At 48.7% G+C, this 22941-nt stretch overlaps 1 protein-coding gene and 1 non-coding gene across 3 annotated transcripts; one reads left to right on the top strand and one right to left on the bottom strand.

Moving 5' to 3' along the window:
- Positions 1–286: 286 nt before the first annotated feature.
- On the bottom strand, positions 287–358 carry TRNAG-UCC. The gene has a single exon. It is a non-coding gene; the product is annotated as a tRNA-Gly (tRNA).
- A 1922-nt stretch (positions 359–2280) lies between these two features.
- DPP9 (dipeptidyl-peptidase 9) lies at positions 2281–22471 on the top strand. Of its 2 annotated transcripts, XM_014952801.1 has the most exons (21): positions 2281–2380; positions 5403–5505; positions 5602–5656; positions 8342–8454; positions 9149–9322; positions 9527–9695; positions 9858–9971; positions 10268–10396; positions 10896–10957; positions 11490–11590; positions 13888–14065; positions 14873–15038; positions 15147–15226; positions 16788–16940; positions 17162–17297; positions 18977–19122; positions 19431–19577; positions 19734–19886; positions 20702–20844; positions 21176–21287; positions 22146–22471. In XM_014952801.1, exons 1-21 carry the CDS (start codon positions 2325–2327, stop codon positions 22236–22238), a joined length of 2583 nt encoding a protein of 860 aa, XP_014808287.1. In that variant the 5' UTR covers positions 2281–2324; the 3' UTR covers positions 22239–22471. The 2 variants fall into 2 exon arrangements, with proteins under 2 accessions (XP_014808287.1, XP_014808286.1); XM_014952800.1 differs by having other exon boundaries at positions 5403–5656.
- Positions 22472–22941: the final 470 nt, after the last annotated feature.

Raw genomic sequence — 22941 nt, 5'->3', positions numbered from 1 at the left:
TTTTTTTTTTTTCCCCCCGTTTTTTCTTCCCCCCCCCCCCACCAGCCTTTCGTTTTTATTGATTTCCCCGCCGTCTCCCGGCGGCTCAAGGCTCCGCCGATTCCCCGCCGCCAGCTTGGGAGAGAAGGAACGGCATCACGTTCTGCTCCTGGCCGGTGACGGCCGGGGTTCGGGTGGGTGACACGCAGCCCGGCTGCGGGCTCCGCGTGCAGCCGCGTTCAGAATCAGCTTTGGAATCGGCAGGAAATGGCAAAAATAAAAAAATACAAAAACGAAAAGGGAGCGCTGCGTTGGCCGGGAATCGAACCCGGGTCAACTGCTTGGAAGGCAGCTATGCTAACCACTATACCACCAACGCCTGGCGATAGAAGTTTCCCCGGCCTGCCTCAGCAGCCTTAGCCGCCTGGACCCAACCATTCTCTGGCGGCAAGGGGGGGTGCCGCGGCGAACGCTGAGAATAGCACCACAACTCCCCCTCGGCGCCAACAAATGCTGAATTAGCAGCCCTCTTGGGAGTCGGGGTGGTGAAAGATATTCTCTTTGTGCCTTTTTTTTGCCCTCTTCCAGTCTCAATTCTCCTTCCCCCCCCCCCAACCCCAACGTGCCCACCCCCGGGATGGGGTGATGGGGCGGGACGCCCTGTGGGGGGGTGTTTGCCCCCCCCCAGCTGCCTCTGCTCTCCCCGCTTGGGCCAGGACCTGCCTGCTCCTCTTTTTCCAGGGGAAAAGAGCCTCCTCCAGCAGCACAGGGAGGTTGAGGGGGACACGGGGGGTGGGCTCCCTGCCCCCCCATCCCTTCTCCCACTAACCCGTGGCTTTCCCGCCCTCCCCAGCCTCCAGCAAGGGCAGCAGCTCCCTGTCAGGGCTTTCTCCAGGGCTGCGGAGATGGATGAAGGCTCCTGGCAGCCTCCACCACGGCTCGTCCCTCTGTAGGGACCCCCCTCACACACACACCGGTTTATTCCACCCTCACTTGCTTTTATTTTTGGAGAAGGAGGAATGAATGCTCCTGGCCGTGACAGGGACACGTTTGTAAGGGCTTCTCTAGGTGACCGTGTTGGCTTTGGCTCTTCCTGAATGCACCAGCAGGCCCCTCGGGGTCTCACTGACAAACGAGGGCCATGATTCATGCCGGGTTTCTGATCTCTCCTGTCTGTTTTGTTCAGTTTCTTTTTCTCTGGGTTCAGCATCGGACGATGTTATTGTTCCTTTTCTCTGGGGGAGCTGTGGCGGGTGGGCTGAGGGGCAGATGTTCCTCTGAATCATTAAAATCACCGAATAACCAAGGTTGGGAGAGACCTCAGAAGTCTCTTGGTCCAACCCCCTGCTCAAAGCAGGGTCAGCTGTGAGGTGGGACCAGGTTACTCAGCATTCCTGAGCATCGCTCCTGTTGCCCTTCGTCCTTGCCTCCAAAATTGCCCTTAAATTACTGGCTGCTGCTGCTTCTTCCCTCTCTGCTCTCCTCTGCAGTTTCAGAACTTCACTGCTGGTGCTTCTTTGTGATGCTTTTTCTCTCCTGATCCTCTGTGAGTGTGGTTTTGGATGAGAAATGGCTGTTTGGGCAGAGCAGGGGCCTTGGTGAGAGATAGTGGCAGGTCTGGGGTGTGTCTGTGATTCAGAGCTCTCTTGAAGAGGACACAAAGATCTTTGTACTTTAGTGTACTTGGGGAGGGAGGACGATCGTGAAGGCAGTGCCTTCAGAGTCTCCTGGAAAATGGGCTGGTGAGGGTGAGCCAGGGATCCTCTGTGGGATCAATCAGGCTGAGGCAGAGGGAAGCAGCAGAGTCTGGCTTGGAAGACAAATGTGGCTTTTATGTCCCAGGTGGGACTGTGACGCTGTTGGTAGTGGGGCCGCTGACCCTCTGTCTGGCTCCTTATGGTGTCCTTTGTTTGACTCTTGCCTCTAAGTGTAGGGACCTCTGTTTTCTCAATTCTTAATACCTGGCACTTCTGAGAATTTCAGGATTTTGGGAGAGGAATGAAAGGAAGGGTCGGTACTGAGAATTCTTGGATTTTAAGAAGAATTTTGTAGGAAAGAAAGAGAGAGGCTACAGAGTTCACTGAGTCTCATTGTTCAGGTGAAGAAATTTCAGTCAGATTTCTCTGGGCTGTTAATATCCAGCATGTGGTGGCAGAACAGATTCAAACCCTAAAGTGCAAAGCAAGGATTTTGTTTGTGCCTCCACGCTCGGTTGGAATTGTGTCCTGTGGGGGATGCTTTCGTACAGCGTTATTCCGATGATGGGAGAAACTGCAGTGATATGAATTTGGCTTTTTTCCTCTTCCTCCCCAGTTTCCTGTCCTGCCCAGCTCGCTGAATAGTTAATGCAGAAGATAAAGAGGGTTCGTCTGGAAAACGAGACTGCAGGAAGTTGGAGAAGGTATGTGTCCCAGTTACTCCCTGGGCCTTTATTGACCTTTAGGTTGTGTGGGACAGAGCAATAATCACCTCTTGGAGTGAATGAGGTTTCTGAAGAATCCCAAGTATATAATTCTGCCCAGGGAGCTCTGTGTCGGCATCTGTGGGTCAGGAAGTGACTCAGGAAGATAACTTGTTTCACTCACTGCCAATTCCAAGCTTTGCAATGTTTTTCCTGTGCTGATGTCCCACCTGTGCTGTGCTTGTTGTCTTCAGACTGACGCATCCTCCCTGAAGGAGGGCTTGGTGGGTGCCTGACCCATCTAACCTGGCCAGGCAGGGAAGGAAAAGCATGAAAAAGAGCTCCAAGGGACAACTAGATGTTTTGGGGAGTGGGTTTAGTGCTTCTGCACCAACACTGAATCATCTAAATCAGTGCCTCAGTGTGAGGACTGCGAAGGACAGGGTTTTTCCAGGAAGGTGTAGCTCTCAGATGCACTATATTGATGCCCAAGTTTCAAGACTGTCTAAAAATAACATGGCTAAAATTCACGTCTTGATCCAACTCACCTTTGAATAATTTAATCCCAATATTCACTCTGCAGTTTCAGTTGAATTACTCCTCATACTCGTTTACTCACATCTATGGTGTTGCCAGATACTTGCTGTTTTGTCCAAGAGGTGGCTGTAGCAGTTGGATTTTCTTTATACTCTGTATTGTGTCAGGACCTAAGTTTTGTGAGAATCGTGTTCTGGCTGTGATAGTGGTATTTCCCAACGCTTTCACCTACCTTTGTGTGACAATTACTTCACTTATCCCACTACTCTGCTCTGTTCTAGCATCAGAATCACCAGGGTGAGAATCACCATGCTAAGAATTGTGCCTTTCACTAGTGAATCATAAAATCACAGCAATATAGTCTGGAGGGGGCTTTGGGCTCCAGTTTGGTTTGGGACACTTACCAGTATTACATCTGGGGACTGGTTTGAGCCCTGAAAGGTGCAGCTTTCCCTCCTGAGGAGTCAGGAGGCTGAGTTAAGATGGTTTTACCAGCTGGGTGAGAGTAACCCAAGGGTCAGGCGTCCTGAGCCAAAGGCAGGTTATTTTAATTGACTGATTGACCTGCAGTGGGGTTGGGTTGAGAGGATTGTACCCACTTTATGGGGTTTTATGGTCTTCCTGTCATGTGTTTCTGAGGGGTTTTATGGTCTTCCTGTCATGTGTTTCAGCACATGTGGGCAGCACTTTTGCCTTCAGATGGGATTGTAGCTGCTGTAATGGAGACCCTGGATATGGGTGGTAGCAGCCACAGACACACTCACTGTGTTAGAACATCCCGTCACGTTCTCTTTTGTGGTTTCACTTGGGCTTCCTGCCTGGCTTTGATTGGAAAACACTTTCCTTACTCATTTTCAAGCCGTGGATTTACTGCTGGGCAGTAGGTACCAGGAGTACCTACAGATAGATTTATTTCAGGAGCTTGTGCTTGTGTTATTATTCACAAGTTTTTTGTACAATTTAGGGGCTTAGCAGTTTGAAGACATGGTTATATTTACAGCCCTTGCACCATGTGCATCTAGTTTAAGGAAGTCCAGATGTACTTTGCTTTAGGTTTGCTCATCTCTTGCCATAATTGCATAAGATGTCAAACTAGGTGAGAACTTCCTTTTAGAGAGTTTGTTAGAAGGTGCAAGCTGATGGGGGAATCCTCAAGGAACACTCGGGGTTCTCCAGGAAAATACTCATGGTAGAAAACGAGCAGAGGCAAGTGTTTTCTTGTGCTGATATAAATAATCATCCTTCTCTTTTCCCCTGACTCTCTCTGCTGGGAAAGAACTTGTGCATCTTGCTGAGGTTCCGAAATCTTCAAGATTTGGTTTATGTGTAATTCTTGCTTAATCCTTCATCTCTGAAGCTGCTCTCCTGTCAGGATGCAGGTCACCTTCCCAAATGACAGGCAGCATTCAAGAAACATCTCATTTGAAAATTTAAATTTGGGGCTGCTGAGGACAAGGCCTTTTTTGGTATAATCCTTAGTCACTGGTTTGCTCTTGATGCTGTGTCAGAAGTAGCGATTCTGTCTCCACGGAACAAACTTCTCCAGCCAAATTTTTCAGTAAGATGAAGTTCTGCTGCAATTCTTTGTGACGTTTTTCCAGATACCCCCAAAACAACTGAAACGTTCTCGTGGAGGGAAATCCAGCTTCTCGAATGGGGTGACAGAAACTGGTTTCCCTGGTCCAGGGCTCATTCCTGCTTTGCAATAAATGACATCACTGACCTTGGGCGAGTCTGGTAGTCCACCTCTCCTCAAATTAATGTTTGTTGTAGTTGTATGTGGAGGCGGTTTTTGTAGACTCTCATTCAATAACTGCTTGCTTGGAAACACGAGAGGAATGAGTGCCACGTTCTGCAGGACACGACCAGGGTCTGTTCCTGCTGACTTCTTGCTGTTAGCAAAGACCATTGCCCTGTTTTCTTCCTCTTTACCCATCTCTCCTACTTCTCTCCTGGCTGCAGTAGCTCTCCAGGTAAGTGAGGTGCTGTGCTTGGGCTTAAAATCCTCTCTCGAAGTGATGAGCAGGGTTTCCTGTAGGGCAGGAAGGGGACTTTGCTTTTGTGGGCTTCCAGGGCAGAAGTTTGTGTGCCTTTACAAAGTGTGTCATAGCTTTGATGACTTATCCATCCAAATTCCTGGGCTGGTTTTCCTTTGAGTCAAGCTTGATTGTTTTCTGCACCAGGATCTGCTGCTCGGATTTCCTTTAACAGCTTATTTCTAGAGCTGGTCCTGGGAGAGTGAGCGTTCCGAGGTCAATATATTTGTTTACAGGACTCAATATGGGATGGGAGGTGGACTTTTCCTTTCCATACGTCAATGTGTGTTTAAAATGTAATCTTTGAGTGCAGAGAATCCTGGGATCTTTAGTTTAAGGAGGAGTGCCTGTTCTCTTAACCTTGTTGCATGCTTGGAGCTTTCTCTAAGCAACACAATATGCCTGCTTGATTTTTAAGGCTTAATTCTCTCCCTCAACTCCTCCCTCAGTTTTTTGTCCAGTTCTGAAGGGGAAGAGAGGATGACTGCAGTGGACGCGCTCTCGGACAGCTCCGAAGTGGTCGAGATGGAAGATGTGCCTTCCCAATTCCAGGTGCAAAAGCATTCTTGGGATGGGCTGCGTGACATTATTCACAGCAGCAGGAAGTATTCGGGCATGATAGTGAACAAAGCTCCCCATGATTTCCAGTTTGTCCGGAAAACAGAAGAGTCCAGCCCGCACTCTCATCGTCTCTATTACCTGGGTAAGCCAGCGCGCCGGACGCCGGGTGGGAATTGTGATGGGAGAGCTTCCAGTCTAAACAAGGGAGGAAAAGGATCGAGGTGTCTCCATTTAGGAGGGAACTGAGATTAAGTAACGTTGCTCAAGGTTCGGACCTCTCTGGTGTCAGACAAGCGTGTTAACCACAGGCTTCCAACTCTGAGGGAAAGTGCTGGCTGGTCAGACCTGCCTGGTGACAGAGGTGTGAATGCAGTGTCCTTTGGCAACCCAGCTCAGCCCAGGTGATGGGGGAAGAGAAGGTTTGTTCCTCAAACTCAGCACCATCTTGTGCCTCCGTAGCTTCGGAGAAACGGGATTGATTGATTGATCAACCAGCCTGACTTTCCAAGAAATTTGCTGTCAGTAATTATATGTTGCAAGTTCTAGGTATTAATAGTGGGGTGGTAGTGTCTCCCTGTTTTATTAAAGTTCCATGTAGGTAGAATGCTTTCAAGAGTAAGAAAAAAAAAAAAAGATCAGGTGGGAATGAACTATTAATGGGGTTCACAGGGAAATACCCTCTTCCTTACAGCAGGACTGAGAGACAGCAGAGTGCTGTGTTGCACAGGTCCCTCATTATAGGTGGAGCCACAATGTAATTAGTGACAGAGTGGTTGGATTTTAGTAACTGGATAATTTTGTGGTTGTTAACATGGGAAGCTTTATAGACTATAAAGAGTTTGTTACGCTTTGGGGCATGAGCCGATCGTTACGGGGCCAGTAAAGAAATTGCCTGATGTGCAACTCTGTGCAGCGACTGCTTCCCTCAAGTGACCCTGCTTTTTTTATTTATATTTTTTTTTCCTTTTTGGAGCCGTTGAGTGTAGGTCACTGTAGGACGGAGGATGCTGGATTTGAGGGACTGATTTGTTTTGGCATTAAGCAGCTCCTGTGTGCCAACGACTTGATTTGTTATAGTTCCTCCTACACTCCTGTGACACAAGGGCTACTGGAAAGGGCAGTATCCAGAGTGAGCATATTTTTCTTGTTGAGTCTGAGCAGCGAGACCTGATTTAAAGCTGAGTGTGTTTCAAGGCCGAGTTGACTTTGAAGCAGTTTTTTTAATCTAAATGACTAAAGAACTAAAGGTCTAAGTGGCTCATTTAAAAAATTTTTCATGTTCTTCTGCTGTATGAAATGACAACACCCGGCTGGTTGGTGTCCTGCACGGGTGTGTGATGGGAGCCAGAGCCAGGAATGGAGATACACCACTGTTTTCTCAGTGTTTTTTTTTCTGTAAAGTAATATACAGGGCATAGAGTGGATTGATCCATCATGTAAGATCAGTATCCGTCGGGTAATACCAGAAAACCTCTTCTCAGGCATCCCTAATCATCTTTTTTTTTCCATTATGAGCATCTTTTGAGTTGATACCAAGTGCTGTTAAACACTCAGACACTTATGAACTGCTGAAATGGGTTCTAACACCAGCGTTGTATTACTGACCCAACATTAAATAACACTTTCAAGTTTTTATGTGAATACTGGTAGTGACCGTATAGGATAAAGAATTCTGAAGAACTTTGCATAGAAGTTCAATACTTTCCTTCACTTCTGAGGAAAGTATAATGTCTTTTGGGAAGGAAGGCAAGATTTTTCTTGGAAATGCTTGATTGATTGTAGTCAGCCTGAGGTCATTGTAGAAAGTACTAATATAATGAGGAGAAAGGAAGCCCAGGTCACACTTGCATGAGTGTCAAATGTGCATATACATACTAATTTGTTCCTATCTGCATTTTTTTTCTGTTTGGACATCTTAAATCATTCCTGGGCTGTCCCCATAGAATTTTATGTTGTATCATGGCAGATGCTGCTTATATTAAACACCACATGCTCAGCACTTTGGTGTTTCTGTATCTCTGAGAATTATATGCTCACATATTGCTTTGCTTCCTGAGCACTTATTAATATTTCAGTTTTAATTTTAAGTAACTGTACTGCTGGCTTAACTGGCCCAGAAACCTTTTTGTTCTGCCCGGGACGTGGTCGGAGTAGACAACCAGGGCACGTTTCCCTGTGCAAAATTCTCATCTAGGGAGTCTCTACAGCAAATCTAGAGGGCAAGTTCACGGTCTTTGATTTTGTTGAAAGTGCCAAAATCCCATGTCAGGCTATTTTCTTTTTCGTGGTTGTTTTGGAAATTGGATGAAGGCCAGTAGCCGATTTTGATAACCACAGTCAAAGGCTTGTGGATAAAATGGCAAGGTCTTTTTGACTGTGTAATAGACTGTTTCACATCTGAATGGGCTCTCTAGAGCTTCCAGGCTTTTTCTTCCCCTCGTGCAGGCTGGTGCTTTGGCCTCAACGAGGTCCCTGTAGCAAAGTTCTGGCTGGGTGATGTGGGGAGTAACGTTGAGTCACCCAGTCAGGGAGTGGCGTTGTCAGAGTGCATCTAGGGCGTGGGCTGAACAGTCCACGGAGAGGAAAGTTGGATGGAACTAATTCCAAAAAGGTTGGTTAATGTTAAATCTTACACAGGGAAATTTCCAAATAAATGAATAGCTAAATTGAAGTAATTCAGATATTTTTCTGCTGTTGAACTGAGCTGACAGAAGCCTCTGGAAGCCCCAACCCCTCCGTTATCAGACTTATTTTTCAATTTGCTCTTGGTCTTTTTTATCCTGGCTCGCTAATCTTAAGTAGGATGATGCTTTTGTCCTCCTAATAGGAATGCCATATGGTAGCCGAGAGAATTCCCTTCTTTACTCAGAGATTCCCAAAAAGGTACGGAAGGAGGCCTTGCTACTCTTGTCATGGAAACAGATGCTGGATCACTTTCAGGTAAGCCCAAGTGTGAGGAGCCTGGTTTGACAGGGCTTGGGAGAACTGGGTGATGCTGTGGGGCTGGTGCAGTGGGTCCTGTTCCTCTAAACAGCGGAGAGAACAGCGTGGCAGCGTGTAAGACCCTGGATTTAGTATCTTAATGTCCTTTGTCACTGTCAGCACTGAGGAAGAAGGGAGTGGAGGGGGTTTGTCTGTCTTCCCTACTAGGAAGGTTCCCAGTGGAAAAGAATTTAGCTGTCGTGACCCCGTTTGGAATGCAGGTCCCCTTCAGGGTAATTCAAGATCCCCGGAAGAGCTTTTGTTTGCAGTGTCTGACATGGAAACTGTTTGTGAAGGCTGTAGATAACGTCATTAAGCTAATTGGTTACATCTGATTTGCATAAGCAGAGCAAGCGCAGCTGTCCTCAGTTCATGCTGAAGCACCAACTGCAGAAATGACAGATTCACAGTTTTTCCCTTTTATGTAGAGGGGACTTTGGGGCCTGAAGTTGGTTTAGTCCCCCTGGGCCACCCTTGTGGCCTAAAGTACAGCCGTTATGGACCTCTATGGTCATACCAGTGATAGTTTTGGGCTGGTATATTGTGTTTTGGACATTCACAGACTAACTGGTGCCAGTCTTGGAGCATTCCTGTTCTGTGAACGTTTCTTTCCTTGCAGATTCTTTCAGATTTTCCTTTCCTTCAATCCTAGGCAACCCCTCACCACGGGATGTATTCTAGAGAAGAGGAGCTCTTGAGGGAACGCAAGCGACTTGGTGTCTTCGGTATAACGTCGTACGATTTCCACAGCGAGAGCGGCCTCTTCCTCTTCCAGGCCAGCAACAGCCTCTTCCACTGTCGAGATGGGGGCAAGAATGGTTTCATGGTAAGTCTGATTTTCTGAAGATCACCTGAAACAGTCTGAATGGTTTTGGTTGGAGGTGGCTGCGCATCTGCATCTGTTTGCTTATGGCTATTTTTTTTTTCTGCCAGGGCTATGTTTGCCATCATTTCGTAGGCTGCACTGTATCTGTGGCTTAGACCTTTAAGTGTGAAGCTGGAGCTGATCTATCTGTGTCTGTTGCTGTAGGTGTCTCCAATGAAGCCTCTGGAGATCAAGACTCAGTGCACAGGGCCACGAATGGACCCCAAGATCTGCCCTGCTGACCCTGCCTTCTTTTCATTCATTAATAACAACGATCTGTGGGTAGCAAATATAGAGACAGGAGAGGAGAAGCGGATGACGTACTGCCATAAAGGTAACTGCTGCTTCTTGCCACATTTCAAACGAAATTCTTTCTGACAATTTCGGGCTGGAAGGGCTTGTGTCTTCATGGCTTATTTCTTACAAGCACGTTCTTCTTTTGGATCACCTTTTTCCAAGGAGATCTTAACGCAGTCTCTTCTTTGTTCCTTTCCAGGCTTATCCAATGTTCTTGATGACCCCAAGTCTGCTGGTGTGGCCACTTTTGTCATTCAGGAGGAGTTTGACCGGTTCACAGGCTATTGGTGGTGTCCCACAGCTTCCACAGAAGGTCAGTGTCCTGCTTAGAAGGTTCTGATGCTGTAACTGCTGCCGGTCCCCGCTGTGACTGGGATTTTGAGCAGGGTTTTCCTTTGGTCTGTGTCTGGGGAGGCCACCTGAAGGAACAAAACACGGAGGGGTTGGAATTGTGCTGCAAGGAGTGTTTGCAGGTGGTGTCTGTGAGATGTGGCTGCGCAGGAGGTGTACACCCTGCACCAGAGTGCTGCTGCTGCTGCTGCTGCGCTCCAGGCGAGTCAGAAACAGCTGGAAAACACCACAGCAAACCCCCTTCCTCTCTCTTCCCAGGTTCGGAGGATTTAAAAACACTGTGGATCTTGTATGAGGAAGTGGATGAGTCAGAGGTGGAGATAATTCATGTTCCTTCACCTGCCTTGGAGGAGAGAAAAACAGACTCCTATCGGTACCCCAGGACAGGTAAGGGAAATACCGAGGGGCTGCTGATGCAACTCTTGACTCTTGCTGGTGGCAGCAGTGGAATTTGGGCTCTAAACTTGGCGTGATTAATCTGGGTACTTACTGCCATGTAGAAGCTGGTTGTAAATGTTGAGGCCTAATTGAGTCTCAGAGCCCAAAATCTACTGCAAGAAAGGAATGGGATTTAAAGTTCAGCTTAAAGGAAAGGATTGCCGAGAAAATGGAATATATCTGGTGGCGTATCGTGGAATACATTTTAAATACCATCTTTCTTCTCCCTCCTGAGAACATGCACAGCCAACTAAGCAAGGAGAAAACAAACTTTTTCCATACCCCTAATTACTCTTGCAATTATGGTGATGTCTGCCTGAATACACAACTTGATATTTGTACATTCACGCAGCACCCTTTTAGCAGGACCAGAGTCAGTTCTAATCTAGAAGTTGTGTTGTGGGGTGTTTCAGATGGGTCATCTTGATATTCTCTCACTCCTCTGCAGGCAGCAAAAACCCCAAGATTACGTTAAAACTGGCAGAATTTAAAACAGACAGCAAGGGTAAGGTAAGTGATAACAACCCAGAATGGGATATTGCACAGGAGGGTTGGCGGCTTCTGAAGCTCCCTAGAATTAAGAGAAGGTCACTAAGACATCGTAGATAGTGTAAGCCTGTGTTATCATCCTCTGATAACACCCAGTTCTATAACATGCTTATCCAAGAAGCAGAAAAATCTTTAAAATGCTGAAGAGTATCGTTCTGGTGGAGAGGCAGCTGGGAGAGGGGAGGGGAGCGAGGAGCAGGGGTAGCCTGATGTATCACGTTGTCGATAGCGGAGCAGGAGAGTTGAAGCCCCATCTAATCCTGGGCTCCAGTCCCTGGCTCTGTCCTTCTCTGTGGCCCAATGCCAAAATCGTTTTGCTTTGAAGCTTGTTTTTCCCTTCTCTTCCTGCCATTTGTAGCAGGGCTTGCTTCTCCTGGCCCGACCCTTGCTGATGCCCATAGTTAAACTTCTATATTCTCCTATTCCACCGAGCTCCCCTGGGAGGAGGTTCTGGGAGCAGTCTGATCTGATATTGGACCTTCTTTTGCTGCAGATCGTGTGTGCTCAGGACAAGGAGCTGGTGCAACCATTTGCTGCCTTGTTTCCGACGGTGGAGTACATTGCCCGCGCTGGATGGACCCGAGATGGCAAATAGTACATAAGTTTTTCTTCCAAACTAATGCCCTGAGGGCTTCCCCGGCTGAAGTGTTGCAAGCCCTTCATGTGCCTTGTGGTGCTGTTATTACCTGAGTGTTAAAGTCATGAGTGCCAGAAATGGCATGTTAATATTTGGCCTCTTCAGTGTTATAACATCCTAAATATAGGAATTAATGGCATGTAGGCCAGAGTGACAAGCTGTGGGGTTTAAGTCACAACCACAAAGTTAAATGACGTTGATATATTGAGCGGGCAGACCTAGGGAATTCTTTGGAGTTGAAGATGTTTAACACAAGTACAATACGCTTCCTGCTGGAAAGGAGAGTGCAGTATAAGCAGGTTTATCATTGTCCATTGATCCAGTTTGATCAGTGCTAAATTATCCTGGGAACGTGGGTGGTTTGTGTGGTGCTCAGCCCTTTGTGGGTACAAGGGCAAGATTGCCCTGGGGCTGGTGTGCTCCCAGAGCTCACTATCATTCCAAACACGATCCACAGCCTTGCCTGAAGAGTTACAGAATTCCCACCAACCTGATTGGTTTGAAATTGTAAAGCTTTTAATTTTTTCCCCCTCAAATCTTGCTTGACTGTTAACTGGTTTCTCTCCAGATCAAGTTAAGGTGACTTAGCTGTCGTTGAAGATCTCACTCTGTAACTCATGGCCTCAATTTGTGCCAGGGGAGGTTCAGATTGGGTATTAGGAAAAAATTTTGACACTGAAAGGGTTATTAAGAATTGGAAAGGGCTGCCCAGGGTTGTGGCAGATTGACATAGTGCTTAGTGACATGGGTTAGTGATGGTTTTCGTCAGAGTTAGCTTGATGGTTGGACTAGATGGTCTTAAAGGTCCCTTCCACCTTCCAACGTAGACAATTTTATGATTCTATGTTCATAAATTTTCTGCTCTGGAAAGTAAACTCATACAGCTTTACAGAAGGTAATCCCAGAGGGGATTCTTACATTCTGCACTAGAGCTTATCTAAATGTGCTGAACGCGTCAGTTCAGGAAATCCACAGTCACTGGCATCCTGGGGACAACCGGATCTTCTGAAAATCTGTTTCATGATGAAACTTCCCTTGATGAGCTTCCAGGCCTTGGGTTGGCCACACTGTGCAGTGGTGGCTGGTCATGTGTGCTTGGCAGTGTGCACTGGCAGCCCGGAAAGGCAGCAGCATCGTGGGCTGCATCAAAAGAAGTGTGGCCACCAGGGCAAGGGAGGTGATTCTGCCCCTCTGCTCCGCTCTGGGGAGACCCCACCTGGAGAACTGTGTCCAGCTTTGGAGTCCTCAGCACAGGAAGGACATGGAGGTGTTGGAGTGGGACCAGATGAGGCCATGGAGATGCTGGGAGGGCTGGAGCCCCTCTGCTGGGAGGGGGGGCTGAGAGAGTTGGGGAGTTCAGCCTGGAGAAGAGAAGGCTCCGGGGAGACCTTAGAGTCCCTTCCAGTCTCTCAGGGGGCTCCAGGAAAGCTGGGGAGGGACTTTTGATCAGGGAGGGGAGCCCTAGGACAAGGGGGAAGGGTTTGACACTGAAAGGGGGGAGGCTGAAATGAGATATTAGTAAGGAAATTTTCACTTGAGAGCCTGGCCCAGGTTGCCCAGAGAAGCTGTGGCTGCCCCATCCCTGGAGGGGTTCAAGGCCAGGTTGGAGGGGGCTTAGAGCAACGTGGTCTGGCGGGAGGTGTCCCTGCCCAGGGCAGGGGATGGCACTGGGTGGGCTTTAAGGTCCCTTCCAACTCGAATCACTCTATGATTCTACGATGTGTTACGGTGTGAGGCCAGCAGTGCAGCACCACTTCAAGTGGCCCTCCTTGGAGAGGGACAAGGCTGAAAGAGCAGCGACTCCTTCTCTTGGCAGTTGTGTTAGCTCTGGGCCTTCCTCTGCAGCGTGCAGTGAGGAAGCTACAAGTGGATTGCTTTAAGAGTGATCGTTTTAGCTGATTAGGAGCCTGCTAGAAAATGAACAGTGGTTCCTGATGGAGGGGCTGCCCAGGGAAGAGCTGTGCTCTCTTAGGGACAGGGTTCTGTTCATGGTGCTCCCTTGGAACAGACACTGGTGAACCCCTCAGACGTCTTGCCTGAGCCATACCCCTGTGAAATACCAGAGATGTTCTGGCAGTAACGGGTCTGTTGGCAAAGCTTCCAGGAGATTAGAAAGCAGCAATGATGAGAAAAGCTTTGCATTCAGATGCCCAAATCCTTTCTGCCAGCCGGGAGGGGGCAGGGGAAGGCTCGAGTGTTCGAAAGGGACATCTATTTTGTGGTACTGACATTCACCTCCAACTTCTTTCCCCAGTGCCTGGGCTATGTTCCTAGACAGACCTCAGCAGCGGCTGCAGCTAATCCTTCTGCCTCCAGCACTCTTCATTCCAGTCCCAGAAAATGAGGAGCAGCGTGCTGAATTTGCCAAAACTGTGCCAGAAAATGTCCAGCCATTTGTGATCTATGAAGAAACCACTGATGTGTGGATAAATGTAAGAGGCTCGGGGCTGGGAGGAGAACACAGGCTGCCCCTTCCTCCCCCACAGTTAACCAGTTTTGTGTTGGCTGTGTGTCCAGTTCAGTCCGTGTTCCAGCAGACTGCTTTGCTATTCAGCAGTGCCAGATTTGGGGTTAATTCAGGGGGTTTGATGAAGTCATGAGAAGGGTTTTCATGCAATCAGCACTGGAGGAGATGAGGATCCTGCCATCTCCTTGCAGTTGGAGCTGTTCATTTAATTCTTGCTAACACTTAACATTTTTGGTGAACACAGGCCCTTCAGATACTGACACTTTCAGATGTAACACTGTCATTCTTTTGGGGGTATTTTATTACAAGAATAAATGGCTTTTTGAGGCGTAACCACCCTAATCCCTGGAATTTGTTGTACCTCTTTAGGTAGGGAATGGACATAGGGGACAGGGAATAAACTTCAGCCTCTGAGATGAAGCGTCTTGGTACTGAAGTGACAAAGGGGCCTGGAGTCACACTGTGGCATTCCTGAGGTGTTGGAACAGTAACCACCTTGTGGCACTCCCAGAGCTGAAATGTCAAGCTCGGAGGCAAACTGGTGCTGGTTTTGGTGGTAGCCATGGAAAGCCCAGAGCACGTGGTCTCCTACGTGGCCCCAGAGTTTCTCTGTGGTGATAGGAAAGCATGAAATGGCTTTTTTAGCTGCTCATCTGAGATATTTCTCCCCTCTGCCCTCCTTTGAAAGCCCAGTGATTTAGCACTGACTCCCTTGGCTGTGTCTCTGCTGTCTCCCAGAAATCACGTGTGGGTCTTTTGCCTCATGTGACAGGTTCACGATATCTTCTATCCTTTCATCCAACCGGAGGGAGAGGAGGAAGAACTCTGCTTTATCCGAGCCAACGAATGCAAAACAGGTTTCTGTCACCTGTACAGAGTCACAGCAGTCCTAAAGCAGGGCAGCTACAACTGGTCACAGCCATTTGTCCACAGCGAGGGTAAGAGCTGCATTTTATCAGCGTTCCAGCTCTGGGAGCTCCCTCTCCTATTTGCTTCTCCTGTCTTTTGGGGAAGACGGTGACTTACTCTTATTTTCTTTCTTCTAGATGATTTCAAATGTCCCATCAAAGAGGAGATTGCCCTGACTGGTGGGGAATGGGAGGTGTTGGCGAGGCACGGATCGAAGGTAGTGGTTATTTTTATTTTCTTTTGCAGTGGTAGAGCTCTGCATTGTCTGCCCACAGGCCTGGCCTACGCCCTCCGTTACGCCTGGGACCAGCTAGAACTACTTAAGCTTCATTTTGTTTCTCTTTTTATTGCTGCCTCGGCTTTCCCCAGAAGTGCTGTACTCCAGTGCACATTGAACTGATTGCCTTTTTAATCAGCCCTCAGATCGCTCCTTAGGTAAACCCCCTGAGTGAGTCAGGCCATAAAAAAGGACACGAGTCTGAGGTTCAAGAGCAACAAAGAACTATTTTGTGGAGAAGCTTGGGATTGCTGCCTTTTGCCGAAGCATTTTAACCCCAATGAGTACTGGTGAACTGGAATTATGTCCAGTGCTTAGAGCGAACTCTTGGTCTCCAGCTGATTCCTCAGCAGAGCCTTTAGGAAGAAGGCAGCTAGGGAGCCTAAAGCAATTTTAGAATATGGAGAAACTGTATCTGTTATTGGTTGTGGAATAGCCAGAAATGAATTTTTATTAATCTTGTAGAAACCTAGTTCCATTTTTGCTTCAGGAATTAACTCGGAGTCTGATCTTTAATGCTCCCAGGTGATTTCTGTCAAAATAAAGACCTCGTCTGTTCATTTCCAATTAATCTGGATTTTCACTTCTCGCTTTTAAAAAGGCCTGCAGCTCCATGTGTTTGGTTTCTGCTGCTTTTCCTCAATCTGCAATTAACCTGCTGGCCCTCCCCATGTGGATTCTCACTGTACATGCTGTTGATTTTGGCCACAGCTCTTCCCTGCATGTGTTATGGCTAAAATTGTGTTAGCGGCAATTATTTTGATGCATTTGTTGCTCCACAGGGCTCTGCCCGGTTTTTCCTGGCCAATTGAGTTGGATATTTTGTTCCCTTTGCTGTCCACCGTGGTCTTCAAACTGTGGGTTAGCCAGAAATAGCATTTGGGCTTCAGCATTTGGAAAGTGTAAGGTGGAAAACAGTTCGGTTACTGTTGCTGGATCAATGTGGCATTTAAAAGCTGTAGTCTCTATTCCTGGCTGGCTGAGGAGGTTTTTAGAGATGGCTTTATCTGGACATTAAAAATGTATTTTAATGTGGCTTGAAGTTTGGTGCTGTTAGAGCTATTAGAAGGATCTTTCCACAGATGGGAATTCATTATCAGGATTGCTGGAAAAAATACATATTTACCCTTATAATCCAGACATTCTACGGGAAGACGCTATATTTAAGCGCAGAATCTTCACCTCTGGGGAACAGAGCCCAACTTTTTGTTCTCCATTTGTACACAAATGCTTTGGGTCTCTTGAAAAAAAAAAAAAAAAAAGAGGCTGAGTGACTGCTTTTTGTTACTTCACTGGACTGTGTGGGGTTTTCCATACGTGCTGTGTGTGTTCTCCAGCCTGTGGTATCAGCAGGTGGTGTGTGGGGTCCCTGATGCTGGGAGCAGCCCCTCATGGTCTGTTTGTGTTTTCAACTCGCTCTGCTTGGGGCCAGGCTGTTGGAACCAGCAAAGGAGCAGTAGTTGTTGTCCTCCTGTCTCTGAGCCCTCTCTTCTCCACATAGATCTGGGTCAACGAGGCTACGAAACTGGTGTATTTCCAAGGCACGAAGGACACCCCCTTGGAGCACCACCTCTACGTAGTCAGCTATGAGTCTCCTGGAGAAATCGTGCGCCTCACCACACCGGGCTTCTCCCACAGCTGTTCCATGAGCCAGGTTGGTTGTTTCCTGGATACAAGACTCATCTCCTGACTGACAGGGATCCTAACTGGGAATGGTAATGAATCATTACCAGTAACGAGTCCTGAGGGCTTCTTCTTTGTCTTGGTTGCTTGAGATGTGGGAACTTTTATCTGAGAACTGTGTGGAGGAGATTAGATGTGGGAAATGAAAGCCCTTGCTCCACTAACTCTTCTCTCTCTCTCTCCCCTCTGTAGAACTTTGACATGTTCATCAGCCACTACAGCAGCGTGAGCACTCCGCCCTGCGTCCACGTCTACAAGCTCAGTGGCTCTGATGATGACCCGCTCCACAAGCAGCCCAAGTTTTGGGCCAGCATGATGGAGGCAGCCAGTAAGTGCCGTGGCACGTGCCAGGGCTAGATTTTGTCTGTGATGCTCTTCCCACTAACGGGAACCAAAGGTGATGCAGAGGGAAGTGGCCCAAGTAACTTCCCTCTGAGGGGAAAATCATAGAATAGAATCATAGAATGGTTTGGGTTGGAAGGGACCTCAAAGATCATCGAGTTCCAACCCCCCTGCCCTGGGCAGGGACACCTCCCACTAGAGCAGGTTGCTCAAGGCCCCATCCAGCCTGGCCTTGAACCCCTCCAGGGATGGGGCAGCCACAGCTTCTCTGGGCAACCTGTTCCAGTGTCTCACCACCCTCATAGTAAAAAATTTCTTCCTGAGATCTAATCTGAATCTTTTCTCTTCCAATTTAAAACCGTTTCCCCTTGTCCTATCATTACCCTTCCTGGCAAAGGGTAAAAGGGAAAGTGACCTGTGTTATCTTAGCGGGCAGCTCATCCAGGAAATGGTATATGGGTTTTTAAGATGATCTTACCCTTCCTGGCAAAGGGTAAAAGGGAAAATGACCTGTGTTATCTTAGGGGGCAGATCTCGTTAGCAGGTAGCTCATCCAGGAAATGGTATATATGGGCTTTTAAGATTATACTGTTTCATGCTTTGAGCGAAAGCGGCGCTCCAGGGTGCAGGGCTTGGATGGCTGTGGCTTTAGGTGTTTCTTTATTCATGATTTGTCTGAAGAGGGAAGGGGCAAGTATCTGGGATGCAGTGGCTGCTTCGTTCTAAGGCTGTAGGCTATAAAGAGTTAGATGGAGCTCATAGCAGCGCCTGAACCCCTCCTACAAATGCTTTTTCCATTTCACCCCTCCCTGTTCTTTCCCTTCCACGTCTGGCTGGTGTGGCACAGCCTGCCTCGTGTGAGGGTACCCAGCAGGTGACATGTTCTTGTGTGATCCCTTCAGCCTTTGTGTGGCCTGTTGCCCTGGGTGGGCAGATAGAGGCCATCATTTCCCAGCAAGAGCCTTCTCTGAGAGGCGTTGCTGAGGCTTGGAATAGTTTGATGTTGAAGGAGACCTGACTGGGGCCAATTTTGAACGGAATGAGGTTGTTCAGGTGGGGCAGGAGGCAGAGGCTGCTGGCAGTTCATAGAATCATAGAATTGCCCAGGCCAGAAGGGACCTCCAAAGGTCATCTAGTCCGACCCCCCCACAGTCAGCAGGGACACCCCCAACTAGACCAGGTTGCCCAGGGCCTCATCGAGCCTCACCTTGAATATCTCCAGGGAAGGGGCCTCAACCACCTCCCTGGGCAACCTGTTCCAGTGCTCCACCACCCTCACAGTGAAGAACCCTCTCCTCATCTCCAGTCTAAATCTCCATCAGGTCCATGTCCTTCTTACATTGAGGGCTCCAGACCTGCACACAATACTCCAGGTGAGGTCTCACCAGAGCAGAGTAAAGTGGCAGAATCACCTCCCTGGACCTGCTGGCAACGCAGCTTTTGATGCAGCCCAGGATGGGATTGGCCTTCTGGGCTGCAGCTGCCCACTGCCTGCTCATGTCCAGCTTCTCATCCACCAGAACCCCCAAGTCCCTTTCCTCAGGGCTGCTTTCCAATCCCTCACCCCCCAGTTTGTATTGGTGGCGAGGATTGTTCCGGCCCAGGTGCAGAACCCTGCATTTGCTCTTGTTGCTGCATCACTGGTGTCTGACCTTCCTTCTGCAGGTTGTCCCCCAGATTACATCCCACCTGAGATCTTCCACTTCCGCACCCAGTCGGATGTTGAGCTCTACGGGATGGTCTACAAACCTCACGATGTCCAGCCTGGGAAGAAGCATCCCACGGTGCTCTTTGTGTACGGAGGCCCTCAGGTAATAATCCAGATTTAATTTCTTGTGTCAGGCAGGCGTGGGATTGCTGCCCAGGGCAGAGCTCTGTGTAGCTTGCTCATCATCAGGACTTTCACTTTGGTTAGCAACGAGCACTGGACCTCTGTTCTGACCTCTGCTTCAAACCTCAGATGATTTTTTTTTTTCCAGCATTTAGTCTGATTTGCATGGCTCTGCTGGCACAGTTAGTGGCTGTGGTCCAGCTCAGGGCCCTACACAGTGGGACAGACAGAGGAAGGTACTGGAAGGCAGCTGCTTGGCTCTGAACCTCTTCTTCCCTCCTCCTGCAGGTGCAGCTAGTGAATAACTCCTTCAAAGGAATCAAGTACTTACGGCTCAACACGCTGGCGTCCCTAGGCTACGCTGTGGTGGTGATCGATGGACGGGGCTCCTGCCAGCGAGGACTCAAATTTGAAGGGGCCCTGAAAAACCAAATGGTAATGTTCTGCTTTTATTGATGAATCTCTGCTCGTTTGTCTTTCGAAGGCTGCCTGGCTGCGTGTTTCCTGTAGGAGTTGCTCCGGTCTTTTCTATCTCAATTTTCTAGATTTTTTTAGAAAGCTGCTAATTTGAGCTTCCGTGTTGCCTTTTAGGGTCAGGTGGAGATAGAGGACCAGGTGGAAGGTTTACATTATGTAGCAGAAAAATACGGGTTCATCGACTTGAGTCGGGTGGCCATCCACGGCTGGTCCTACGGGGGGTTCCTCTCCCTCATGGGTCTCATCTGTAAACCCAACGTCTTCAAGGTGAGTCTGGACGTGGGGCTGTCCTTTTGGGACACGTAACTCTCAGCTTCTGTAACTCTGGGTGTCTGGAGTTGGCTTTTTTTTGCTCAATGTTTCTGATGGCCGGGTGGAAGTGTCCCTTGGTCCTGCTGGTAGCTCCTGCGTTCTGTCAGATCTTCCCTGTCTGAGGCTTGGTGGGGATGGGGTCGTTCCCCAGTGGCTGCCAGTGAAGGACTTAGCCAAGCATCCAGTGAGCTAATCCCCTTCCCAAGTCCCCAGTGCAGCAGCTTCTGGATCATTCCACAAATCCTCCTCCAAAGGATTCTGGAGAAGAGAAGGCTGAGGGGAGACCTTATCAATGCTGACAAGTGAAATTCAGTGAAATTCAGTGAAATTCAGTGAAATTCAGTGAAATTCAGTGAAATTCAGTGAAATTCAGTGAAATTCAGTGAAATTCAGTGAAATTCAGTGAAATTCAGTGAAATTCAGTGAAATTCAGTGAAATTCAGTGAAATTCAGTGAAATTCAGTGAAATTCAGTGAAATTCAGTGAAATTCAGTGAAATTCAGTGAAATTCAGTGAAATTCAGTGAAATTCAGTGAAATTCAGTGAAAAGGGGAAGCTTTTGGTGCTGTTATGCAGGAATTTGCCCCATTGTGACTATAATGGGAACAGCAGGAGGAGGAACCTGGGGTTTATGTGGGTTTGCTGTGGAAGAATCCTGATCTGAGTGACAGAGCAGTCCAGAGCCTGTTTTTTCCTTCCTCTTCAGGAAGACTTGAACTCTTTAGCATGTGCTAATTGAGGCTGTCTCCTGCCACCTATCTGTTTGACAGATTGCTATAGCAGGTGCTCCGGTGACGGTCTGGATGGCGTATGACACCGGGTACACCGAGCGGTACATGGACATCCCCGAGAACAACCAGCAGGGCTACGAGGCCGGCTCCGTGGCGTTACACGTAGAAAAGCTTCCCAATGAGTGAGTACTGAGGGCTTGAGGGATCCCCTAAAAAACCCTCTCCTGGGTCCTCCTCAGTGCCACCAGTTGTGGCTCTACTGAATGAATCCCAGCAGAATGGATGGATTCTGATCCTGTTTAACTTAGAGGGGCTGGTTGTTGCCTTCTGCAGCAAACTGGGGGACTCTGCCCCCAGTCCCCTTTGCCAGGGAGGGGTTGAGGACCGCATCTGTGACCTTATGCTGTTCTAACAGCTCCTCCCTTGCTCAGTTTTGCCTTGCTGACCAGCAGCTTGGACCCACTGCAGAGCTTTTTCTGTGCTTCCTCATCCTGTCTCTCATCTCACCTCCAGGCCAAATCGTTTGCTGATCCTCCATGGCTTTTTGGATGAAAACGTGCACTTTTTTCACACCAACTTCCTGGTATCGCAGCTAATCCGGGCTGGAAAACCTTACCAGCTGCAGGTAGGAGGAACAGAGAAGTGGGAAGGTCCTTTAAATCTGGAAAAAAAAGTGATCTGCTGTGTGTTGCGGGGGCGGGAGAAGGTGGAGGCAGATGCTCCCGCATCTTGCTGCAATGTAGATGGCAGTAGATGCCTGGTTTGACTCGGGGAGGTGGCCGGGAGGTGGCGCTGTGGCCGTTCCATTGCTGGCAGATGGTATCTAAAAGCATTTGAGAACAGGGCTCCTGCCCTCAGGCCTGGAACTTTCCTTCTCTGCTCAACTGTCACTGTCTCCCTTGGCTGGTGGCAGCGGAGGTGGCCGAGGGGACTGGCAGCACCCGCCAGCACCTGCCATCCCCCTGCTGAGGGGAGACCTCCTTGCTCTCTCCAACTCCCTGAAAGGAGGGTGTAGAGAGATGGGGGTCGGTCTCTTTTCTCAAGTCACAGGTGACAGGACGAGAGGAAATGGCCTCAAGTTGTGCCAGGGGAGGTTCAGGCTGGATATTAGGAAAAATTTTTTCACTGAAAAGGTTCTCAGCCCTTGGAATGGGCTGCCCAGGGAGGGGGTTGAGGCCCCATCCCTGGAGGTGTTCAAAAGATGGGTTGATGTAGTGCTGGGAGGTCTGGTTTAGTGATGATGCTCCTTGTTTGTTGTGTGGGGGTCTATTTTTGTCAGTGAGGTTGACGGTTGGACAAGATGATCTTTAAGGTCCCTTCCAACCTAGAAGATTCTGGGATTCTGGGATGCTCTCGACATTCCCTGGCATCTCTTTGTCCCGATGGAGCCTGGGTTGAGGGAAAAGGGCTGATGTGAGGGAGGGTTGTGGATGTTGGGGGAGCTGCTCCAGACTAACCACCCTCTTTCTCCGCTTCTGCACAGATCTACCCCAACGAGAGACACAGTATTCGGTGCCCCGAGTCAGGAGAGCACTATGAAATCACGCTGCTGCACTTTCTACAAGAATACCTCTGAGAGCACAAGCCTCTGCAAACCGGACACTGACAGCTCTACCTTTCCCCCTCCCGTGCCCTGCCAACCCCCGTGTGTGTCCCCCCCCAGCCATTGCACCCACGGCCGAGTGCCCCCCTGGGTGTCCCCCCTCCTCAAGCCAGGGGGAAGGCGGAGGGCACCTTCCCTTTGGACAGTGCCACCTTCTTTCACTTTTCCAAGCTGCTCCTCCTCTTCCTCTCCTCCGGCCTGGCTGTTAATGCTTTTTTTTTTTATTCTTTTTTTTTTTTTTTTTTTTTTTTTTTTTTTCTTTTTTTTTTTTTTTTTTTTTTTTTTTTTTTTTTTTTTTTTTGCTGCTACTCCCTCTCTCCTGGGAATCAAAGGACAGTGGTGTCTCCCGAGGCTGGGGTTTGTGTCCATCTCTCTCTCTCTCCCTCATCCTTTTTCCCTTCCTCTGCGCCTCCGCAGTCCCCCTACTCTCACCTGCAAGAACTCAGTGCCTGTGTTGGAAGCGGAAGAGCCGAATCAGCGCTGCCTTAAGCCAGGAGCAGGAGGGAAGAGAGAAATTAACAGAGAAATTAACCCATCGTTAAGCCCCTGGGGGGGAGCTGATCCACCGCCGCTGCTGCTGCTGCCGCCGCCACGTCCTGGCCCTGCTGCGACAAACGTGGAGCCCCCAGGATGTGAAAATTGCTCTACGAGAAGCATGCAACACTAGGTTTTTTTT

Source organism: Calidris pugnax, unplaced genomic scaffold (genome assembly GCF_001431845.1).
Source record: "Calidris pugnax isolate Ruff unplaced genomic scaffold, ASM143184v1 scaffold199, whole genome shotgun sequence".
NCBI lineage: Eukaryota > Metazoa > Chordata > Aves > Charadriiformes > Scolopacidae > Calidris > Calidris pugnax.
This window is presented reverse-complemented; position numbering and strand designations above follow the sequence as displayed.